The sequence below is a fragment of the Hydra viridissima genome, unplaced genomic scaffold (assembly GCF_058129835.1).
Source record: "Hydra viridissima isolate aposymbiotic clone 2 unplaced genomic scaffold, HvirCarnegie_v1 scaffold_13, whole genome shotgun sequence".
In the NCBI taxonomy this organism is placed as follows: domain Eukaryota; kingdom Metazoa; phylum Cnidaria; class Hydrozoa; order Anthoathecata; family Hydridae; genus Hydra; species Hydra viridissima.
The window spans coordinates 6,882,467-6,905,867 of NW_028324312.1; the positions used below are offsets into that span (position 1 = coordinate 6,882,467).

Here is a 23,401-nt window from a genome sequence, read left to right on the forward strand (position 1 = left end):
TGGAAGAACAGTTTATTATTGAAAACTCTATAATCTACATTATACGAATAAAAGAATCATTCCTATCTAAGAATTTTATTACAAGAAGGAATACTATAGTAAACAAAAAACCATTAAAGATGGCAATAACCATAACAATTCTCATTACATACTTCGTTATAATACTAAATATACTTTGAAAATATTCTATAACAACTAATGCTAACAGTCAAAGAATAGTGATTAATCTTTTATACAGAGTTCTTAAAAAAACTAATAAAAAAAGCATCTACAGCTTGAAAAAGTATAATAATCAAGAAAGAAAGAAGTTAAGAACTCTATAATAGTTATTCACAACAGCAAACTTTTCAAAAAATAAATTATAACTTTAAACTTTAGAGAATCTGTAACAAAGAAACTTCTGAAAAGATTTTTTTTTAAGGAAAAAAAAAATAAGTTAAAATATCTTTAAAGATTTAAAGAGTTTTTTAACAATTGAAAAACTTTGCTAAAAACTTTAACTTTTTTTTTTCAAAAATATTACTGACAAATATTGCTGACTTCAGCTGTTTTTACATGCTTTAGTAATATGAAAGTTAGTTATTCAATGTCTTTTTTTTTAAAAAAAAAAAACCAAAAAACAAAAAACAAAAAAAGTTATAAAAATAAAAATATATTAAAAGCATAGTAAAAAAACTACAAGTACAAAGCTAAAAGCTAAAAATATATAATGAGGATATTTTTTACATCACATGGGCTCCCCTACAGCAAGAAACACTTTTGAGAACTCTATAAAAGGTTAAAAACTGTCATGAGACTTGAAATGTTTGTAAATAGATATTGAAAAAGTAAAATTTTACTGGTAAAATCATAAAAGAAAATGACTTGAACATAATTTTACTTTAAAAAAATGCTTGTCAACAAGAGACCATTACATTATTTGCCATCCTGCCATATATCTTAAAAAATATTTGCTCTGAAGTTTTACAAATTTAAGAAAAAGATTTCTTTTCAGACAATTTCTTTTGAAAACAAGTTCTCTTGTAAAAAAATTTTTATAAAAATGAAAAAACAAATGCAAAAAAAATAATAATAATAATAAAAATAAAAAATCTTCAAAAAAGATTCTAAAAATAAAAATGTTTCATTGGAAATATGAAGAACGAACTACAAAATTTTTAACAAAAATAGAAAAGTTTTTCACGCAACAGCGAATTATTTACAGCTTAAGTATAAAACTACAACAAAGCCAACAAGTTTCATCACAATTTCACCATCTTTCTTTTAACATGAATAGGTAATCTGGATCCATATTAAAAGTCGCCACTACACTCAATACTGTTAAAATAGAAAATGCTTTTAAAAAAAAAATTCATAAAAATCTGCTAACATCTCATCTGTAATACAACTAAACCAAAAAAACATTTTTTGAACATTTAAAAGCATTTATAGAATATTTATAAATTTTACAAAAAAAGTTTATTTGATGCAGTTTGAAAAGAAAAAAACCTTTTTAAATATTTTACATACATCAGAACACTTACTTGTGTAATTTTGAATCAGATTCATAATTCTTTAAAGAGCAATCTTTTTCTTTGCGATGTTTCCTTTTCCAACAGTTTGGGTTAAGTTTCATTCGCTCATCTGCCATTTCTTTAGCCATGCGAGAAAAATCTTCACGTTTTTCTTCAGAAAGTTCTCGCCATTTCTCTCCAAGTAATTTGCTAATAGCTCTTTAAAGATTAAAAAAAAAAAATATTTGAAGTATTTAAATGTTTGAAAAAACTATTGAAGTATTTTCAATAACAGTTTTAGCAATATGTTTCAATCATAAAACAAGTGGAGTCGTCAAATATCTTAGGAATAAGTAACAAACGACCAACATAAGTAAAAAATATGAAAGTGTAACATCTTAAGAACTTCTATGAAGTTTAAAAAGAGAGATTTTTATCTTACTGACCTGTTATCTTTACCTGGATAAAGTTTTGTTAATTCAATTCTCATAGACTTTCCAAAGAGCATGAATCCATTCATAGGTCTTCTGCTTTGCTCACTACCTTGGCATGGTTTTCTCCGTTTTTTTTTTTGAATAACATTTTTTGCTTCACACATGTTCACATTCTCTGTTGTGAGATTTTCTTGAGGTATATCGAGCTTATCATTGAGTTCAGACTCTATTCCAATATCAATATCTTTGGAGGACATTGGGGGTGTAGGGTCTCTTGGTGGAAAAAATGAGAGTTTAGGTTTGTTAGGAGACTTTGAATATGTTAGAGTTATCATATCTTGTGAGCGACTTGTTAGCAGTGCAGATTTTTCATGAATAGCATTGTACAGACGACTTGACGGAGCAACTGATGCAGACATCATCTTTTCATTAGCCAAATCAACTTTGTTTTCAGTTTTCTTAAAAAAAACAAAAAACAGAAAAGTTAAAAAAAATCCTAAAAAAGACATTTACTTTACATAGTAAAACAAATGTTGGACTTTTAAAAGCATAAGTAATATAAATGATAAAATTAATTTGTTAAACAGTACAAAAGCAAAACCATTTGAATTACTTACTTTGTGAAAACGAGAAGTATCTTGAGGGCTAAATGTAAATCTAGATAAAGAAAAATGTAACTTTAGATAATTTAGCTCTTTCTTACTGTTACAACCACAATCATATTCAGAAAACACCAATATAAAACATGATAAGTAGCATAAATACTTCTTTTTGATAAATATCAAAGAACATTTATAGATAACTTCAAATGAGATTTTAAATTTAAAAATGAATTAATGAGCTGAGAATATTACATTTGTGGTCCATTTGAACTACAGGATACCGCAGCTGGAGAAATAATTGAACTAGGAGTTTGATTTATTCTTGAAGGTAGACAGATATCATTTACATGAAGAGCCTTAAAAGGTAAACCATATCTTGCCATTGCTTCAGTAGGATTTGTTGCAGACCAGCCCTTGTGTTTTATATAAAAAGGATGGTCAATTGGACACTTTGCAACTAATCGCTGAGGTCCAGGAATTATTTGCTCAAACGTGAGCTCTACCATATCCTAATGATAAAGATATACTTTAGAAACAAACCAAATCAATAACTTTACACTTTTAATGACAACAAAAATAAATACTTTTTTACTTTTACAAAAATTATATTTAAAATGATTTCTGCATAATTTAAATAAATTACTTAATTTTTAAACAAAAGTTGTGTAATATAACCATAAAAACCTGCTATTTAGTAACCTTAAGGTAATGGTAGTAATAGAAAAATAATAATGATCCTGATGTCAATCATTGAAGTAAAAATAACAGGTAGGAAAATTACTCTGGCTGATGTAAAGCTTGGTTTTTCTTCTTTAATTTCTCTGACTTTCATTCCGCTGGTATAAAAGTTCATATCATCACGTCTGCGTCCACCTGGGGTTGTACAAAATACTGCGATGTCTTCAGTTTTCATAAACTCTTTATCATCTAGTTCAAACTTCACACTGCAGCCTGAAGAAAAAAAAATCAAAAGTAACTCTGATACTTTTAAATAAGAATTCAGAATATAATATTTGTGTACTATTAGAACATTTTTTTATACTTGGAATATAACTTATAATAATTTTCTCTGTATCTTAAAGCCTCTTTAAAAAAATTACTAATTTATAAATATGTAACAAATATTTTTATTTCACAATAGGGTGACAACTTTTTTTATAAAATTCAAATATATCAATCACCCAGTAAATTTCTATTCAAAGTCCTAAACTAATAGTGCTTAGTTTCTGAACACAACAACTTTTTTTAGCAATCTGTTGATACTATGTCTAAGTTGACTAACAAAATTTTCTTTTGCTATGTTTAGCCAATCATATCACTATTTACATCTGAATAAGATTTAATTAATTTCTATTGTCCATACAAATTTTTTTTACTTGTTACTGAATGTTGCCTTACAATAATTTGCTTATTTGTGGACATAAACAAAAGAAAATATATATTTAATATTTTTGGATAATAATTTCTATTCGAGTTTAGTTAGCTCTTCCTTTGCAATAATCAGAGAGATTAAAAGGAATCAGCTTTCAATAGTGACAAATTTACTCTACTAGCAGCATTATTCACTATTACTGGAAGGGGTTTCTTATTGTTGATCTTGATACAAAGCACTTTGCATTCCAGCAGCACCTCCAATCTGGATAACCAAGAGCCAATCTGGATAACCTTGAATAAAGATACTCTTTTAGGAGTAAAGCACCCATTTCTACATCCCATTCTTCTTGCAGCTTTGAAAATATTGAAGTTATTCAGAGCCAAATGTTTGAAAAGATAGACTCCAAAAACTATATAGACCATAACAAATAGGAATGATGAAGTAAACTTTAGAGGTCATGAATTGTCTATAAAGTTTACTGCATTATTGCTTTCTTCTATACAGTTTATAACTAATAATGTCATATCCAAAGCTTACTGATACAAGGGATCTGCCATGAGTCTTTACTGATATTTTTTGAAACCTCAAAGCATGTCAGAGTCAATACTCAGATAAAAAATTAGGTACTCTACAAAATACATGTAATTATTACAAGGATTATCTCACTTTCCAGTGTAAATGTCAGCTCTTTGCAAACAAAATTAATTGATGAAAGCTAGAATGCTTGAATACTAGAATACTTTTGCAAAAGGTATTGCAAGAGTATTCTAGTCAAACATCTTAAACTTGAAATGGCATCAGGAGCAAACATAACTGAAGTGTAATCCTCCATTTTTTCTTAAGGTTTAAATACAGAGCCATTCTGACAATAGATATAGTATTATAATATTCAAATTACAAATACAGTAACAAATTAAATATTACAAACAAAATCAATACTGTGTTTAATTGTAATAATGTTTTATTGATTTTATAAAGAGCAACTCAACAAATCAATAATCTTATAAAGATTACTTTAACAAACCAATCAGCAATTATGTAAGATATTCTATTTAATAAAACAGAACACTTGTTTTCAATTCATTTAATCAAATAACAAATTAGAGTTTTAGTATAAGCTATTTTTTAGCTGATGTGGAAAAAACTGCAACAAGTTATGATTACAACAAATATTATGAATTCTAGAATTTTCTTAAGACCTTTTCATTAGAAATATCATTTAAAGTTTCATAAACAACCATCTTCATTTGCTTTATTATACAAAATGTGGTTTTGATTGGTGCTATTTAACAATTTTGGTGTTAAATAAATCTGAAGAATTTTAAAAAACAGCACTTTATATTTTTAAAATTAAAATTTGTTAAGATCTTCTGACATCACCTAGGAATATAGTAAAGAAATAGTGTATAATTTTTAAAAAATTATATTATTATGTATTACACAAACATATTTATAAATAGTTTTTATTAAATTGAAAACTTTTTAAATTAAACAAAAAGATTAATTTTTAAACCAACCTTTTAAGAAGCATAACCATACTGGTGTTGGCCACACTTGGGTTGGCCAGAAAGAGGGTGTTTGTACATTGTCAAGAAAAGGTGACAGAGGTAGTGAATTTCCTGTGGTAACTAAAGTATCAACACGTGATGCATCTGACCGAGACAATATAGGTGTCGAAAGAAACTAGGTATAACATACTATAGATTAGAAGTCAATTTTAGCTCATGTTGAAATTTATTACATATACATTTTAACTAAATTCTTTACTTCTTTAGTTTATATTTTATTATCTGAAGAGTTTGAATTTGTTTAAACAAAATGTAGACCATTAAAGTATTTTGGTACAGCTTATGAAAATAAATAACAGCTTGAAATAGTTTTGTGACTAAATGAAAAAATACATATTTTGGATACAACTTGCTTTGGATTTAGATAAAAAATGATAAATATTTAGCTGACTTTAAGAACTTTTAAATGACAAAAATTAAATAATAAATGTTTAGTATTCTTGAATAATTATTATAATATTACTCATAACAGTAGAATTACTGTAAAAAAAGAAAAGTTAACTTTTACGGGTTATTTTATGTCAAATAATCTGATAAAATTGGCAACAGCAGCCATCATCCAGTGATAAATTCACTGCTAACTTAAATTTACACTTAAAAATCAGTTCAAAACCAAGCATAAATTTTCTTTAAGACTAAAGTATAATATCTTAATACTTACTGATTTTTCAGAGAAAAAAATTTTTGAAAATGGGCTCTTCAGTGACCAATCTGGTGTCCCAGTAGGTAAAATACTTGGAGTAAGAGAAAAAGGAAGTGGACTTTGTTTAAAGGGACTTTTTGGACTAGTAGCTACTTCTGCCAAATGTAGAAGCTTGTTGTTTACATGCTTAATTTCTTTTTCCTTATCCATTTCATCAGAATTTGCTTGTATAAACAGAGGTGGTATTGACTTTGTACGTGAAATGCGACGATTTAGCAGTGGCACATTTGATGATGATGCTAATGATGCTTAATATCAAAAATTAAAATTAAAAATCAATTGTAAATCTTTTCGAAACTAAAAATAGTTGATGATAAAATATTGTTTAAAATTTTTATTTTATTCAAAAGACTTACAAATAGTGGTAGCTGTTTTTTTCCCATATGTTGAATTTAATGATTTTTCATTCTTTTCCATTGCTGGTGATCTATATGCATTACAAGGTGAATGAGAATTTTCATTTTGAAAAACACAATCAGAAAATTCAGTTTCAGCACTACTGTCAGAAATTTTTCGCAAGCTTATTGGAGTTGTACTATTATTTCTATCACAAGACAAGTTGTTGTTTGGTGAAACTTGATTTGGAGCATTGATATCAGGCACAATTTGTTCAGTATTTTGAACACTGTTAGGTATTTTAAAATGAGAATTGTCTGCATGTAAAATTGACTCTGAAGCATTTATGCTGCATTGCTCAAAATCCATTTTTCTAGGACCAGAGATACATGATGGACTTTGAGTGGACAGGTTTGATGGGTATTCTTTACCTTCCATAGGTTCAAACTCTCTATACCTATTTGATGGATAGTTGCGTAATCCTGAACAACTATAATGCATACTTTCATTGTCATTATAAATATAAGAGGAGTGACGTCTTAAGTCTCTATGTCCATGACTACTAAAAGATTCATTATGCTGCCCTTCAAACTTCATGCAACTATAATATCTTGTAGAGTTTTTTTGTAAATAGTCTACAGGAGGTATATCACCTGATGAAAGTCTTTGACATTGTTGCCGAAACTCAATATTTGCTTGCTGGCATTGTTGTGTATACTCTGATAATGAAGACCTTGAGCAGTACTCTGGACTAGAAGTCTGTCTAATATTATTTCCTATTCCAAACCTTTTAGAAAAATCATTATTTGCACACTGTTCTTGATACCTCTTTTCATAAACAGAAAAAGGCTCAATTTTTGCATAAGGACTCTGTATTCCTGAGCCAGATGAACTGTTTGATGTACATAGTACACCATCTGGAGGACTTTTTAGTAAAGGACTTGGAACACCTGGTAAGTTTTTCATTGATGACAGGAAACCCATAGGACTTTTGGAAATAAAATTGTTTGGCCTTTGATGGTAATTTTTCTCCAATGGATTTCTTGAGCATGAATCATTTGAGTTTAAAAATGGTTCCTCCTCAGAGCTTATAGACTCTGTGTCCCTAAGGCTTGCATCTATGTTATGCTTTGATACGACTGGCTCTATATGATGAGCCTTTCTTAAATGGTACTTTAATCCATTTGCACTTTTAAACTTTTTGTGACAATACTGACACAAGTGAGGACGTGGATCAAGAGCATGAGATTTTAAGTGATAGCGATACCCAGGTGAAGATCGAAAAACTTTATCACAACCATCTTGAGGACATCTTAAAAGCTTTCCTGCTTTTGCTTCAATATTGCATGCTCCAGCAGTGATATCCTGCTAAAAAAATCAGCTTTGTTCAAACATTTTGAAAAATATATTTAAAACTTTTGTTTAACAAACTTCAATAAAAATCTTTATTAAGTATCATCAAGTTATTTTTTGGTTACATTTTGATTAATATAAGTTATCAAATTGAAAAATTTTTCACTTTTTAAATTATTTCTAACAATAAATGTCTCAAAGGATAACAATTAAAGAATGTTTATTGTTGTGTCTCTTATTATTACTTTATATATATATATATATATATACTTTATATATATATATATATATATATATATATATATATATATATATATATATATATATATATATATATATATATATATATATATATATATATATATATATATATATATATATATATATATATATATAAAATATTTTTTGCTACAAAATCATGAAAAATTTAATAAGAAGGTAGCAATCAAAAAAAATCACTTGTGGGTGGAAGATGTAAGGTTACTTAAAATTATTAGACCAGTAATGTGAAATTAGTCATATTCTATTTAAAAAAGGAAAAGTAATAGCTATTTTTTAAACAAAGAAGGCAACAGTGTTAAACATGGTAAGCATAGCCAACAAAAAGATTTAAAATTGTTAGAACATTTACTTATCAGAAGCATTTATAGAAAGAAAAAAAAAAAAAAAAAGATACTGATTTTTTTAACATTTTTACAATTTTAAATTTATTTTATTTGGGGTTAGTAACCTCAAAGAAATAAAAAAAATACAAACATTATGATTCATATAGTATAAATAAAAAAATTTCTAAAAATTACTTAGACTTAAAATGCAGAACTAAAGGAAAAATAAATCTAACCATTCTACTGAATTATCTGGTTAGTTATGTGAGAGTTCACATAAATATTGTAGCAGCGTATATGACTCTATTATAGAGTAAACAATAACAAAACAAAGTAACCTATGCATTGAAAATCTTTAATCTGACTATTTACATAATCAACAATAAAAAGTGACTCGATCGTCTATCTACTCATACAAAGTTTATCTTGGCATTGTTTGTGATTTCCTGGCAGGGCATTTAATCTGATTTGTGAAACAGTTTCATCTAATAGTACACAGCTGGAGTACTACCGTATTGTGAAACTTTAACAAAAATTAAATGTAACCAATGTTTTCTTTATATTTCTATAGCAACCAGTTTAATAATACAAATATTAAATTAGATACACTTTCTGTATTTCTATTTTTCTGAGCTACTTCAGTAATGGCTCCAAAGTCAATTGAGCACAGTTGACAACTTGGAACTTAACAAATAATTAACTTTTGACATCTTGGCACAATTTAACCACATGGCAAAAAAAAAAAAAATTTATTAGATCCATAAATTGAAAACTGCATTGAACAACAAAAGCACTATAAATTAGGTATTATCTTCTAATTCAAATGTAATTAAATTTGTACCTGTATTAACCTGTATTCTATATAATTTAATCTTGGACAAGCTAACTAAATCTTAAACTAAAATCTTAAACAGAAAAATTTAAAAACAAAAACTAAAAAGGTATTTTAATGAGATTGTCAAATAAAAAATCTGGTATGAATTTAAACTTTATTACAAATTATACTGTCTACAATTTCAGTTTGCATTTTCTTTTGGGATTAAAACATTAAATAAAAAGAATACGTAAATAGAGTTAATAAAAGCTAATAACAGGCATTATTTGCTTATTGATTTACTTTTAATAACTGAACTTCCGTTTTAAAAAATAGTTTATTCATTGCTGTAAATATCCAATAGTTTTCTACACTGCATTTTATTCTCCTCAAGTATTCTCATCATTAATAAATCTAGTAGATCTCATCACTAACAAATGTAACCTACACTAATATATAATCTACCAATCCAAATAGTAGAACAGTTTAAATTTTAACTACATTTGTGTGTGTGTGTGTGTGTGTATATATATATATATATATATATATATATATATATATATATATATATATATATATATATATATATATATATATATATATATATATGTAATGTATGTAGGTATGTATGTATAAATGTAGTTAAAATTTAAAGTATTCTACTATTTGGATACATACATACATACATACATACATACATACATACATACATACATACATACATACATACATACATACATACATACATACATACATACATACATACATACATACATACATACATACATACATACATACATACATACATACATATATACATACATACATACATAAAAGACTATTCTACAAAAGTTGCATTCATAGCATTTATATCAAATCATTAAACATTTAAAAGAAAACATAAATAGATTTTTTTACATTAATTGCATACCATGAATGTATTTGTTACAACCATGACTTTTAGGAAGAAAAAAATCTTGTTAAAACACTTTCTTTAAAACAGTAACAAAATAAAGCATTCTGAGGTTAAGCGAAATATAATCTATACAAACATTTGCCCTGCGTGTTTGCGTGAATATTTTAATCCTGCTATTATTGTTAAAGCGTCCTTATCACTGAATCCATCCATGATGAGAATTAAACTTATCACATTCATGTAAGCACATGTTAATAGGAATGTTGCATGACATATTCAAACTATAGAATAAAAGAAAATACACTGAAACTACATATAATTATTAGTGAGATAAGAAAAATCAATGTTCTCAAATTTTTGTAAGAGTTTGTAAAGAGTTATTTTTAATTTAATGTAATTTACAAATGTGAAAAGAAGTAAATTTGAAATCAAAGATTATTAATAAATTAAATCTAAAATAAAGATTGAAACCAACAAAACATATTTTGAAAGATTAAAAACTTTTAAAAAATAATATAATGATAATTAAAGCACAGCACAATTGAGAGCAAGTATGTGAGACCATGTATATTATAAAACTTTATAATTTTATACTGTAAAGCACATAACACAAATGAGAGCAGTATGTTACATCATGTATATTACAAAACTTTATAATTTTATACCGTAAAGAAATATTTGATTTATGGCATAATAAAATAATATATATTGCAAACAGTTTGCACAAATACATAAATGTAATAACATATAAATATACATATATAAATGTACTTTGACATATACGTTAATAAATAAACAAATTATATATACATATATATATATATATATATATATATATATATATATATATAAATTTTATATATATATATATATATTTATATATATATATATATATATATATATATATATATATATATATATATATATATATATATATATATATATATATATATATATATACACACAAACAAATGTATTTTAACACAATTAAATGTAAGTTGAATACAAAATCTCAAACCTCATTCTTTATGTCTTTCTTTTCTGTTATCATCACAAAACCATATTAGCAATCATATTACAAACTTCAAAGTTTCAAAATACCTTAGAATAGACTAAAATAAGATAAGTTTCAGATATTTCATATAAATAGCAAACTAAAATGTATACATTAAGAGGTCAATGTGATTAAGAAGACAGAAACCTATTCAATATGAAGGTAAGAGTAATAATTTAATTTTTTACTAAACCAGCTTTTATTAAAACTTTAATTCAAATAGGTCAGATGTCATTTTACAGCTTAGACATTTTGTCTAGCACCATTTAATAGAGTAGCTTATAAATAACATATCATCATTATTTTTGTCATTTTCACAAAAATTCAATAATTCCTTTTCGTTGAAGGACTTCTTGATATTTGGGTTGATTTCTTAAATTTTCAGTTACTGTTTTTCAATATAGTTTTCAATAAACAGTGGACAGTGGTATGTATATGTATGTATGTATGTATGTATGTATGTATGTATGTATGTATGTATGTATGTATGTATGTATGTATGTATGTATGTATGTATGTATGTATGTATGTATGTATGTGTGTGTGTGTGTGTATGTATGTATGTATGCATGCATGCATGTATGTATTAATGATTAAATGAATAGATGGATAGAATGGGATAGATGGATAGAATGGGATAGATGGATAGAATGGGATAGATGGATAGAATGGGATAGATAGATAGATAGACAGATGAACAGATAGAACTTAGATATTTAAGATATGTATAATAACATATTGCTAAAAATATTGTATTTTGTGATGATGATAACTTTGATAATTAAAAAGTTAATAATAAAATATCATATGTAAGTATTTTAAGACACTACCAAAACTATCTTTATAACAGCACCATTACCATATGATAAATATTTTCCCTGTGCTTGTATATAAGTACACACACATACTTATATAGTCAGGCATGCATACACATTTAATGCACATTAGATACAGTTTACACTTAGCATCCTAAATTACATCAAATTTCCAAAAGTTAAATATTAAAGTTGGGTTAGTTTGAACTGCTTTACTTTATAATTAGTTAGTTAGGTTTTAGCTTTGAGTTAATTATAACCCTAGCCCAAGCTTTAACTTACCCCGAGACCCAAACCTAATTGTAACCCCCATATTTAGGCACTTTAAAAGGTCATACACAACATACATACATACATACATACATACATACATACATACATACATACATACATACATACATACATACATACATACATACATACATACATACATACATACATACATACATAAATATACATATATATATATATACATATACATGCATATACATACATATACATATATATAATAATAATACATATATATATATATATATATATATATATATATATATATATATATATATATATATATAATTGTTATAATAATTGTTATATTCAAACACTTTATATTTATAAATCTCTCTGCTAATATCACTATACAATAGGTAATATTAGCGTAAACGATTAACTATTTATATATCTTAACATAAAACTTAAGATAAGTAGTTTTACTCATATACATACCTAAAATCTAGCTTAAAGACTGTAATATAAGTTAAATAAATTTTTTTTTTTTTTCTTATCTCAAAGACGTTTTAATTATAGTGTGAAAATTATTTTTTGAATACTGTGAACGACTGTAAACGGATTCTAAGCCTTAAGAATAAAAAACCAAACTTCTTGAGCGCCACTTCCCGCGGCTCTGTTTCGTGCTACTAATTTCGTATTTATCAAAAAATAACTCGTCTATTTGTACAAGATTTAAAAATCGACACTCGACAAAAAAAGACTACAATTAATTTAATTTAAAAAGTTCTGTAGCTTTTACGCACAACAATAAGCCTGTATACAACTATTTACTTACTTATACATGGACACACACAATATATATATATATATATATATATATATATATATATATATATATATATATATAATGTTATACATGTATGTTATATATATATAATACATATATATAAAACATATATACAATTAATGCATATATAGTTATAAATGTAGCATACAAAAACACTAAAACGAAAATAATTGTTGTTGTTATTACTGACTAATAACTAAACCGTTTATTTATTTGATTAAAAAAATTATGCTCGTTTTTAATAAATCATAAATTATTGATTGTGATTATAGCTTTCTTAAGATCAGATAAGTGTTAATTTGCATGCTACGGCTTCATATAAATCAATAGTTATTAGATATTAAAAAGCTATTGCTCCACTACAACTGTACTCCGGAACTATTTACTAGCCGATAAGAGACCGTTAATATTTACCAGAATACAAAAATTTACAATTAAAGAATTTTCATAATAACCTTAAAATTTTACCTGTCCCGTAAAATATCATTCACATATAGCGAGAGGTTTTTTTTAGAGATTATAGACCACAGCTTTAAATAAAGATTTACTTTTCTCCTCATCAGGAAAGCAAACCTTTCTCTAAAATTGTGGTCTTGAGAATTATTATGCTAAATAAATCATTTTAGGGTCAAGTGGATAGGGGGAGAATTTAGTTATGATAATGGGTATGACCTAGCTTGCGTGGTAGAAATTGACTTTGTCAAACTGCGGTAGACTTTTAACAACATTGGTTTTATTTATAAACAACCGGAACAAACTGCATGCTTTTATTAATTTTTCATATGCCGTCATTTAATAATATAAGAGCCTTTTATTGTTATATAACGGGATGAATCAATTGAAGTTCGGTAAAAGTCCGGATAAAATGCCGCTTTTGGATTCATTAAATGCATTATCTTCAACAGTATTTTTCTGAGTAATTTTTAAAAATGATAACTTTAGCTGTCTATTCAGACGTATTTACGAGATTTACATTCGTTGCGTAATTTTGAAAACTACGTCTAGTTTATACACGCGCACGCGTACGCATACATTGTAATTTTATATTAATTATAAGTATTTGTTAATGAAACTGATTATATAAAAACTACAAGTTGTTTAAAAAAGAGTTTTTTAAATATAGTTAAAATAATCTTTTTTAAAATTTAAAGAATACTAAAGAGATTGTTTCAATGGGTTATTTTAAAATCCACTAAAATTTTATAGAATTGTATTTTCTGATTTTACGTTTTACTTCAAAGCGTCTTGCTTCATTTTAAAGGTTTTGTTACCAGGCTTCGCCAGTGTGCAACATAAAAGAGAGGCCCAAAGTGTTTCAGTGAGTATTCAAATTATTCAACTGGAGATCCCAGTCGACATAAAAAGATAGCGGTGTTTTTAGTAAATGACAAGATAACAATGCAAAATATATAATCCATAAAAATGATCTTTAAAACTTAATTAACTTATATTTATTGAACCCACCAAGATACTGCGAAGAATAAACACGAGAAAGACATGCGTCATAGTTCTATAATAAAAGAACCCAAGCTTGGATTTAAAATCGACGAATAGACATTTAAATATTCTTCAAAGAAAATACGTTTTTTTAGTAAAAAAAAAATCAAAAATGTTTTAGTGAAATTTAAAGTGCGGCTAAAATGGGAAAATATTATCATTTATTATTTTTTATGGATTAGTCCTGGAATGACTAAAAATGAAGAAAAATATTTAAAAAAGTAACAAACCAACTTATGAGGAATTATGTTACATAAATCACATTTTTTGAGTTTAGAATTCTAATAATTGAGTTTAGAATTTTTGTAAGAAACTTAAATATTTAAAGAACAAATTAGATACACGCAAATGTACACGCCTACTTTGTGTGCAAGGGCTCACTTACGTAAGCTCCATTAGGTTGTAGTCTTTTTAAAGTAGAAGATAACAATTACTTGCTATCATAATATTGTTAATGGATATTCATTAAAAAAATTCTCTCTCCATAGAAATATTGATCTTGATAAATTTGTTATAAATAGAGTAGGAGGATTTCGAAATTATCATAAGGTATCATTAGCACGCGGCTTTTGTGGATCATAAGATTGTTCATAAGAAAAAAAAAAAAAAGCTGTAAAATAAAAATTACGAATATGTGGCAAGGAGCGTTATGGAAAGCTTCTTGTAATATTTAAATATCTTTAGAACTGGTTTGATCGCTAGTACCGTTCAAAAACGCTCTCTAGTTTTGTAACCCTTACAAAAAACCAACTGAGCGGTACACATTGATGAATTGATTTCTCTAACTATTGATCTTCTCTTTTTTTGATATAAATAGATTTTGTTACAACTGCTTGATGTATAAGTGTTTAACAACTACAACACAACAAACCGTTAAACCGTTAACAAATAACGCAAAATATATCTTTGAAAAATTCGTTTCTAGGATTCTAAGTTGAAATCCAAAAGATCTATTTAATATCCGATAATCAGCAGCATCAACTGGCCAATACTTACATTTCAAAATGACGGAACTCATAATTGGTACAAAGCGTTAATCTTAATCTTTGGCAGATGAAAACTATAATCCATTTTAAAGAGCGGCTAATGCAACAACCTAATTCTTTGAATGTTTTTAGAAATTTTAATTCCAGCGAAAGTATTTATTTATATATGGATCGTTTGCGGTATGAAATTTAATTTGAAATTACTTTAAAGGAAAGCCTTGATACATTTGGTGATATTCCTGCAATCATCAGTTTTGATCCGTCAATAGAATAAATAAAATAAGATATTGCTTGCACCTGAAATTTTTAATATTTTCTTTTACGTAGGCGCCGTCTGGGAGGTTGGCGAGGCAACAAAAAGATTTTTTACGTCTATTTTTTATCTTTATTTAATTTTATAAGTCGAACTTAATAGAAATACGGTTAAGTTCAGGGCCTACCAGTGAACCTAATTAAGCATCTTTAAGGTTGGTATTAGTTTTTGCTTCCTTAAGTTTGGTATTATTTGCAAAATAAATTTATCAACCGTAATTATAATGCTTGGAACCAAATAATTCTTGAGCGATATTAAAGATTCTGAAATAAAATTACAGTTGTTAGGCGTCGAAGTGTAAAAATATTTAAGTTTTAGTTTGAATGTTAGTTACCCCATCTTGTTATAAGTCAAATCTTTTAAAAGATACTTCAAAACTATCCGCTTAGAAAGCTATGAAATGTTATCAGAATCTTGAGTGACACACCATGATAGCTCTGTCTTAATGTTATCAATCTTAAGTAAAAAAAGATCGTCAGAAAAATTTGTTTTGTAGTTCGCTGACAACAAACATTATTTGAAAATGAACGGAGAACAAGTTTAAAAGAGAATGTTAGTTTATGAAAACATAGAATTCATAAGTCCTCTCCGCTCCTCTTTATCTCCCTTATAGACCTCCCTCGCCATTTTATATCCAAATTATGCTCCAAACTGACATTTCCCATTACCTCCCAAAGACTTTTTTTTCTGTGATGGCATCCTGTTTAATGAATAAAAAGCTATAGAAAAAGTATGTTTACTCTAAGTAAGTTAGACCTTTGACTTATAATCCATAAATTTTAGTTTTTTATTTAGTAAGAGTTTCTATAAAAGGATCCATCATAGTTTCCGTCACGAGTATTAAACTGATCCATATTTTGTAAAACTATCAAAGTTTAGGTGTGGAAGATAACTAAAAAATAACACATTTTGTCTTTTGGATTTAATAATATTTCATTGTTGGTGTATTAGAGCTACAAGTATGAATGGTTCACACTTGTAACTATAATAGAACTAGCATACTTTAAAAATTGTCAACTTTTGCCGTAGGTTGATAACGGTCAAAAGTTCACGTTTTGGTTGCAATAGCTGGGTCTATCATTTATCAAAAACAAAAGTAATGAATGAGACTTGAATCAAACATTTTTTAAAGCTTTTAAAAAGTTTTCTAAAATCTCCCTGGTCTTTCTTAACAAAACATGTTTTTAACATTTCAAGATGATATTTTTTTCTCATGATGATCTAATAAAATGATGATGATAAGTTTGTAAAACGAGGTTCATTGTTATACAAATTTATTATCGCAAGAAAGTTTTCGTGTTGTCAATATCAAAATGCCAAGAATATCGAATTTCAAAAAAATAACATATACATGTAAAAATGGCAGTTTACTAATTTTTTGAGGGAAAAAAAATTTTTCTATTGTACAAGCGAGGTGAATTTTCTTGATTTTTTTCTAGAAGTTTTAAAATAAGGAACAACATTCTTAATAGCTAACGACGTTCCAAATAAACTAAATATTTTTAATGATAGCCGAAACAATGTCAATAAAAGTAATAATCAACAGTTGTTTTTAAATTCAAATTCTCAAACAAAAAACATCACTAGTAATAGGACCATTCAAAAAATTGAAAATACATAACAAAATATTAGTTTAACCCGAGCTTAATTCAAATCTAATCTCAAACCCCAAAATCATTTTCTGTAACCAATTTACCGGTATAATATTCCAAACTATATAAGTTGTTCTCATGCAACATAGGAGACCAAGTCTTATTTTATTGACTTAGCTAAAAGAATTTCCGGAGCCTACTTCCCCTGGGTTTAAATGTTCAGTTAACTGTTTCACAGAGCTCTTCTGTTCCCCGCCCATTTCGATGAACTAAACACAAAAAGGGTCAGAAACGGATTAGCCACCATGATGAAATAAAAAACCTTTAAACAAATAAGTTTAAAAGGGATGAAAAACTTAGCGCAATATTTCCTTAGACTTTGCCTACAATTTCTTTTGTAAGCAAGGTTTTTGTGTTTGTTTACACAAGCACTTTTTCATAAATAAAATAACACTTTTGAATAACAAGTGTATGCTTCAATGACTGCCGCATATCTCTATTTATATTTTTCTTTCGATGAACTATTGTGACTTTAAGCAAGAGGAAAGCTAGACTTAAAAGGTTTTATGCTGAAAAAAACATCTTGTAGAACACGCACTCATAACTATGATCCCAATATTTAGTTAATTTTTTTTTTTTTTTTTTTTTTTTTTGGAGCGAATCAATTATTTTAAAAATGGCTCTTAATGCAATTTCTACGAAAATGTTTTACTGACGTTTATTTTCAGCGTTCATGGCAAAAAAATGTGAAAACCTATGAGCTCTTTTTGTATTGATTCGGGCTTGTGAATTAGAAAAGCAAGTAGAGTAGGGTAGTATCTTCATTAAATTAAATTTTTGAATTACTTTTAACAAAATTTATTAGGATATAAGGTTACAGTAATTTGATTTTTTCATGTTGAAGTTCAGTAAAATATGTAAGGTATATATTTCTAAATATTTACTTTTCTATATAAAAAAAAAATATTAGTATTAAAGTTTTTAGTTGTTAAAAGTGGAAAACTATGAAAATAATTACTAAATTTCAACATGGAAGGAAATTTTGAAGTTTTAATATTTTTTAGTTCAAAGTGTCATAACAACATTTTTTAAATTAAATAAAAATAAAAATCATTTTTCTGACATTAACAAAGTAAAAAACGAACTTTGACGCAAAAAAAGTCAGATTGAGACAGAGCTATCATGATGTATCACTCAAGACTGCTTCAAGAAATACATGATTTTTGGTCCTCAAAAAATTTCGAATCAAAAATAGACATACAAAACCAGGATTTTCTGAATCTCGTTCACTAAAATGTTGAAAAACAAGAAACCTTTTAGATTCCCAAATAAAGTTAAATGTTTATCACGTGATGAAAGTTGGTTGTAGCGAAAATTCATCTGATACGGAATCTGCTGAATTGAAGAGTTATATTTTGATCAAGATGATAATCTAGAGTTAGATATAAACTAGAATAACTAATGTGCTGAAATTAATTATATTAATTTATGTTAGATAAATTAAACTAATACAATTGTTTTAGTTACTGACAATGATAATGGTTAAAGTTCTATTCTGCATAAAATGTATAAATTTGTAGACGTTTTGTTCATGATATGAGTTTAACGAACTAATAAAAAAATTTAATCAAGAAGTATTAGATTTTGTGTTAAAGATAACTTAAACTGATTCAAAATTACGGATAGAGGGGTCACGGATTCAACTGAAACTACATATTTTTTATTGCTGCTTTTTTTTTGTTGTTTTTGTAGTATGCGTGACCACTTAATTTTGTGTTAGCTGTAAAATTCATACTTTAAGTGATCACAAAATAAGCGCATCAGATATACAATAAATTATACCAAAAATCGCCAATAAAAAGATTTTTAACTACATAGATCCTTCAAATTCTTAAAATTCTCTAAATATCTCACCTCTCTGAATAGTTTTGCATTATATTAAGTCCAACTTTGACCATAACAACAACTTTGAACCAGAACAACAACTTTGTATCATAGCAACAACTTTGTAACATAACAACAACTACGAAAGTTTAATCAGTTTTAAAACTCTTAAAAATTTAGTCAAATTTATTTACTAAAAAAGTTCTTGGAATTGTGCCACCTTGCGTGTCTGAACACAAAGCTGAAAAATAAAGTTAATTCGTTTAAGGCTTGATACTCACGGAAACATAGCAGTACTATTAGCCACCTGTTTCAAGGGAATTGAGCCAATGATATCATTTTTAAAAAATGATTTATTAAATCAGCTCGATTAAAGCTTGAAGAATCGTCCATGCGAACCAACAATTATTTAACATGGTATTTGGAGATTAATTTTTTTTTTAAGCAAATATTCGTTTTGAGCTTTTTTTGTTCTTCGTAAAAACTCGTATAGTTAATTGTGGTGTGAGACTTAACACAATTTTAAGTTTCATAACACTTTTAACAATAACTTGTGGACTTTTTATTGAGGTGCAACTTCTTGAATAGGTGAATGGCGAGGAATTACAGTTTGTTCACTATGTTAATCTTTTTTTCCTTCTTACTTTCCGAAGATATCATAATACTTTTATCTAAGCCTTGTTTGAAAGGTGTTTTAAGAAGTTGTTGACTAGTTATCCGTTGAAAAAAAAAATTGTTTTCGAAACTGTAGCATGTTTGATTTCGATGTTGCAATTATACCAAATGGGCTGTCGCTTTACAAATAGCTTTTATTTTTTTTTACTTTGAAGTGCTTTGTATTTCCAAAACGATCGGTGTCAATTAATTGGCTTGTAAATTCATTAAGAAAAACCAATCAGAAACACCCAACGATATTTAGATATCCAACAACACTAAACTGAATCAAGAACAAATAAAAATATTGAAATATACATCAAAATAAGTTATTGTTCGCTCATTTCGATAAGCCATAGATTTTACTTTTTTTACAGACTTGCATTAATAATATACAGACTTGCATTTATAATAAATCTTCTTTGGGTCATCGATTTACATCGAATTTCTTTAATCAGTTTTAGTATCTTTAATCTAAGCTTGCAAGTTAACGAACTAGTTAAAAAAAAAAAAAAAAAAAAAAAAAAAAAAAAAAAAAAAAGAAATGCAAATATTAAGTTAAAGAATGTAAGTCAAAATATGGGTTGGTATAATTTTGCGAATAACTAAATTATCAAAACGGAATGGGTTGAATACCTGGTAAGTACAGAAGTCAGTATGTCCAATACTTCTCAACATTTATTCAATAATTCTCGAAAAACCTTATATGTTGGGACGACATCGCAACTAAAAATTAGTTAGAGTTCTTGAAACAGCTTTATTAGTTTGGTTGTAATAATTATGTTAAAATCACGGCCCTTACAGGAATGTTGAATGAGCACTTAAAATCCTGAAGCTTATAGAGGCTTATTAAAGTTGGTAAAAAGTTTAAATTCAAATAGGTGCAATTTTTCACAATCCATTAATGCACAAATATTATAGAGGAACGTTGAAATTCTTATCAGGCTAAAGTTTTGTAAAAAAAAATCATTATTTAAAACTCGCTGATGCGTCAATAGCTTTTTAATACTGATAACATATTGTTTCAAATCAAAAAAATATTAATTTTTTTTTTTTACTTGTTAACCCTTAATGTCTATAAGGTGAGCTTTGGCTCACAATTATAAAACGGTCTGTATTTTGTATCTACCGGTTGTACTTATCTTATATTAAACGGTTAGTATTTTGTATTTACCGGTTGTACTTATCTTATATTAAACGGTCTGTATTTTTTATTTACCGGTTGTACTTATCTTATATTAAACGGTCTGTATTTTGTATTTACCGGTTGTACTTATCTTATATTAAACGGTTAGTATTTTGTATTTACCGGTTGTACTTATATTAAACGGTTAGTATTTTGCATTTACCGGTGGGACTTATCTTATGTCAAACGGTTAGTATTTTATATTTAAAACGGTTAGTATTTTGTATTTATTTATTTAAACGGTTAGTATTTTTTATTTATCTATCTAAGATACTATGAGATTTATTATTTTCTCTCAGAACAACAGTACGGTTGTCAGGATATGCTTTTTAATGGTGCCCAACGGTTCCGTGGTGGGCGGAATATTCTAAATGGGCAAGTTTTCCAAAAAGACCATTGAACAAGTGTTTCCTAAGTTATTTAAAACGGTTGTAAACCAAATACAATTCCAGATGCCTAACGTTTACCTAACCTTTGGGCTGAATTTTTTTCATAGTGAACAGCGTTTAACGTTAAGGACATTATTTGTAAATATGTATTATTTGTAAATATCATTATTTGTAAATATCTTATATGTTTTTTTAATATGTTAATAGAGTTTCGTTATTTTTTTTTATATATATATAATTTTATATATATATATAATTTTTAAAAATAATATTTTATGCAATTTTTTTGAGAGCTTGAGTATTTCTTTTCTTGGTTTTCAAATTGTGATATTTTTATTTTAAATCATGGAGCTCATAGTAATGCTTTGCCATCCTTCGTTTGATCAAATAGACTGAAAATTGCGCAACGGTCACACAGCTAAAATTTGATTTTTTTTGTTTTTACTGATCAAATAAATTGTTTCCTTCATTTACACAAGATCAAAAATTTTCTACTAGAATGAAAGGAATAAAAAAACACATTCGGCGGACTCTTTGTGTGCCCGGTAGTGCGGAGCTGTTACAAAAAGATATTTTATTGCATTTAAGATTTCGTCGCAATATACACAAAATCAAATTTTCAAAACACATTATAAGCTTTAAGTATACTTATATTAAATGGTTATTTATCATACATGTCTTTATCCAGTCTAATAATTAAATTTTTCTCTATAACAAAACATTCTCCTTGTGACCGGCGATTATGTAAATACACAAAAGAACTTTGAAACAGTTACTATCTCCAATTCTTTTGCAACATCTTTTGTCTAAATTAGTTTTCGTAAGATGATTGAAAAGTTCAACTTTGCTGACCGGAACAAAGACGCGAAAGCAGGAACAAAGACGTTTTTTTATATAACAAATGGATTATAAACAGTTTGTTTTATTATCTTAAACTCAATAACCTTTGCGTAATTCTTTAAGAACCAAAGTGAAATGAAAAGATCTATTAATAACAGTGAATAAAAAAGCAAAGTTTGGACTTTGCTAATCACTTTTTGAACAGATATTTTTTTTTCAACTTCATTCTAAAAAGTACCCGGTTCTTTACCTAAGATGTTTCTTACAATTTTTGTGAAAGTCTTATTAAAGCTGGTTTTTTTTTTTTTAAAGAAAAAAAAAACAAAAAAACATGCAAACAGAAAAAAAACAAAAAACATAACAGACTCGGAGACACTCAGATTCACTACAATCCCACAAATACGTTTCTTTGTCAAGTAGAAGCTTTTTTGTTTTCACGCCGAGATTTTAGCATTATTCACTTCTATCATCAGCGGGATATATTTTAGTTGAAGCTGTTAATGGTTTCAATACATCCTTCCGTCAAATAGAATTCAACTTTTTTACTATAATTTTATCATTCAGGGCAAACTACCTAACGTGGAGACTTCCCAGAATGACAGAATGATACAATATACAGTTACTTTATTCAGCTCATACAAATCGGTATTGAGCAAAGTTTCACAGACTTCAAGAAGAATCATATCTTGCCCATCCAAAGAAACACGGAAACCGCGCGGTTTCCTTGATTTACATTTAAAAGCTTTTTATTTCTTAAAAAAGTTCTAAAACTCTTCTTTTAACGTTTAAGATTACAGATGAAACTCATTATTTATCGCGATTTTTCACGAGTTACATCGGTACTTAAATCGCGGCATTGTTCCTATCAAACGATTCAAGCTATCAGTAATTTAAACACAGAAAAGAAGAATATC

At 27.0% G+C, this 23,401-nt stretch overlaps 1 protein-coding gene across 6 annotated transcripts; it reads right to left on the bottom strand.

Annotated features, from left to right (window-relative positions):
- LOC145194780 (uncharacterized) lies at positions 1 to 12,986 on the bottom strand. 6 transcript variants are annotated; one of them, XM_090070902.1, is made up of 11 exons: positions 12,795 to 12,986; positions 11,218 to 11,311; positions 6,532 to 7,879; positions 6,134 to 6,423; positions 5,422 to 5,587; positions 3,311 to 3,480; positions 2,782 to 3,038; positions 2,545 to 2,584; positions 1,940 to 2,385; positions 1,524 to 1,712; positions 1 to 1,317 (listed from the first exon to the last, which is right to left on the bottom strand). In XM_090070902.1, the coding sequence occupies exons 2-11, from the start codon at positions 11,248 to 11,250 to the stop codon at positions 1,293 to 1,295; spliced, it is 2,964 nt and encodes a 987-aa protein (XP_089927028.1). In that variant the 5' UTR covers positions 11,251 to 11,311; positions 12,795 to 12,986; the 3' UTR covers positions 1 to 1,292. The 6 variants fall into 6 exon arrangements, with proteins under 6 accessions (XP_089927028.1, XP_079928574.2, XP_079928575.2 ...); XM_080072448.2 differs by lacking the exon at positions 12,795 to 12,986 and having other exon boundaries at positions 6,532 to 7,876; positions 11,218 to 11,593; XM_080072449.2 differs by lacking the exons at positions 11,218 to 11,311; positions 12,795 to 12,986 and adding an exon at positions 10,215 to 10,400.
- Between the last annotated feature and the right edge of the window lie 10,415 nt (positions 12,987 to 23,401).

Bases quoted from the DNA above. Each gene is read 5' to 3' on its own strand.
- LOC145194780 (XM_090070902.1), bottom strand. From the start codon at position 11,250: ATGATAACAGAAAAGAAAGACATAAAGAATGAG. The intron at 6,424-6,531 runs GTAAGTCTTTTG...TTTGATATTAAG, and splicing joins AAAAACAGCTACCACTATTT to CATCATTAGCATCATCATCA. The intron at 1,713-1,939 runs GTCAGTAAGATA...TAATCTTTAAAG, and splicing joins TATCCAGGTAAAGATAACAG to AGCTATTAGCAAATTACTTG.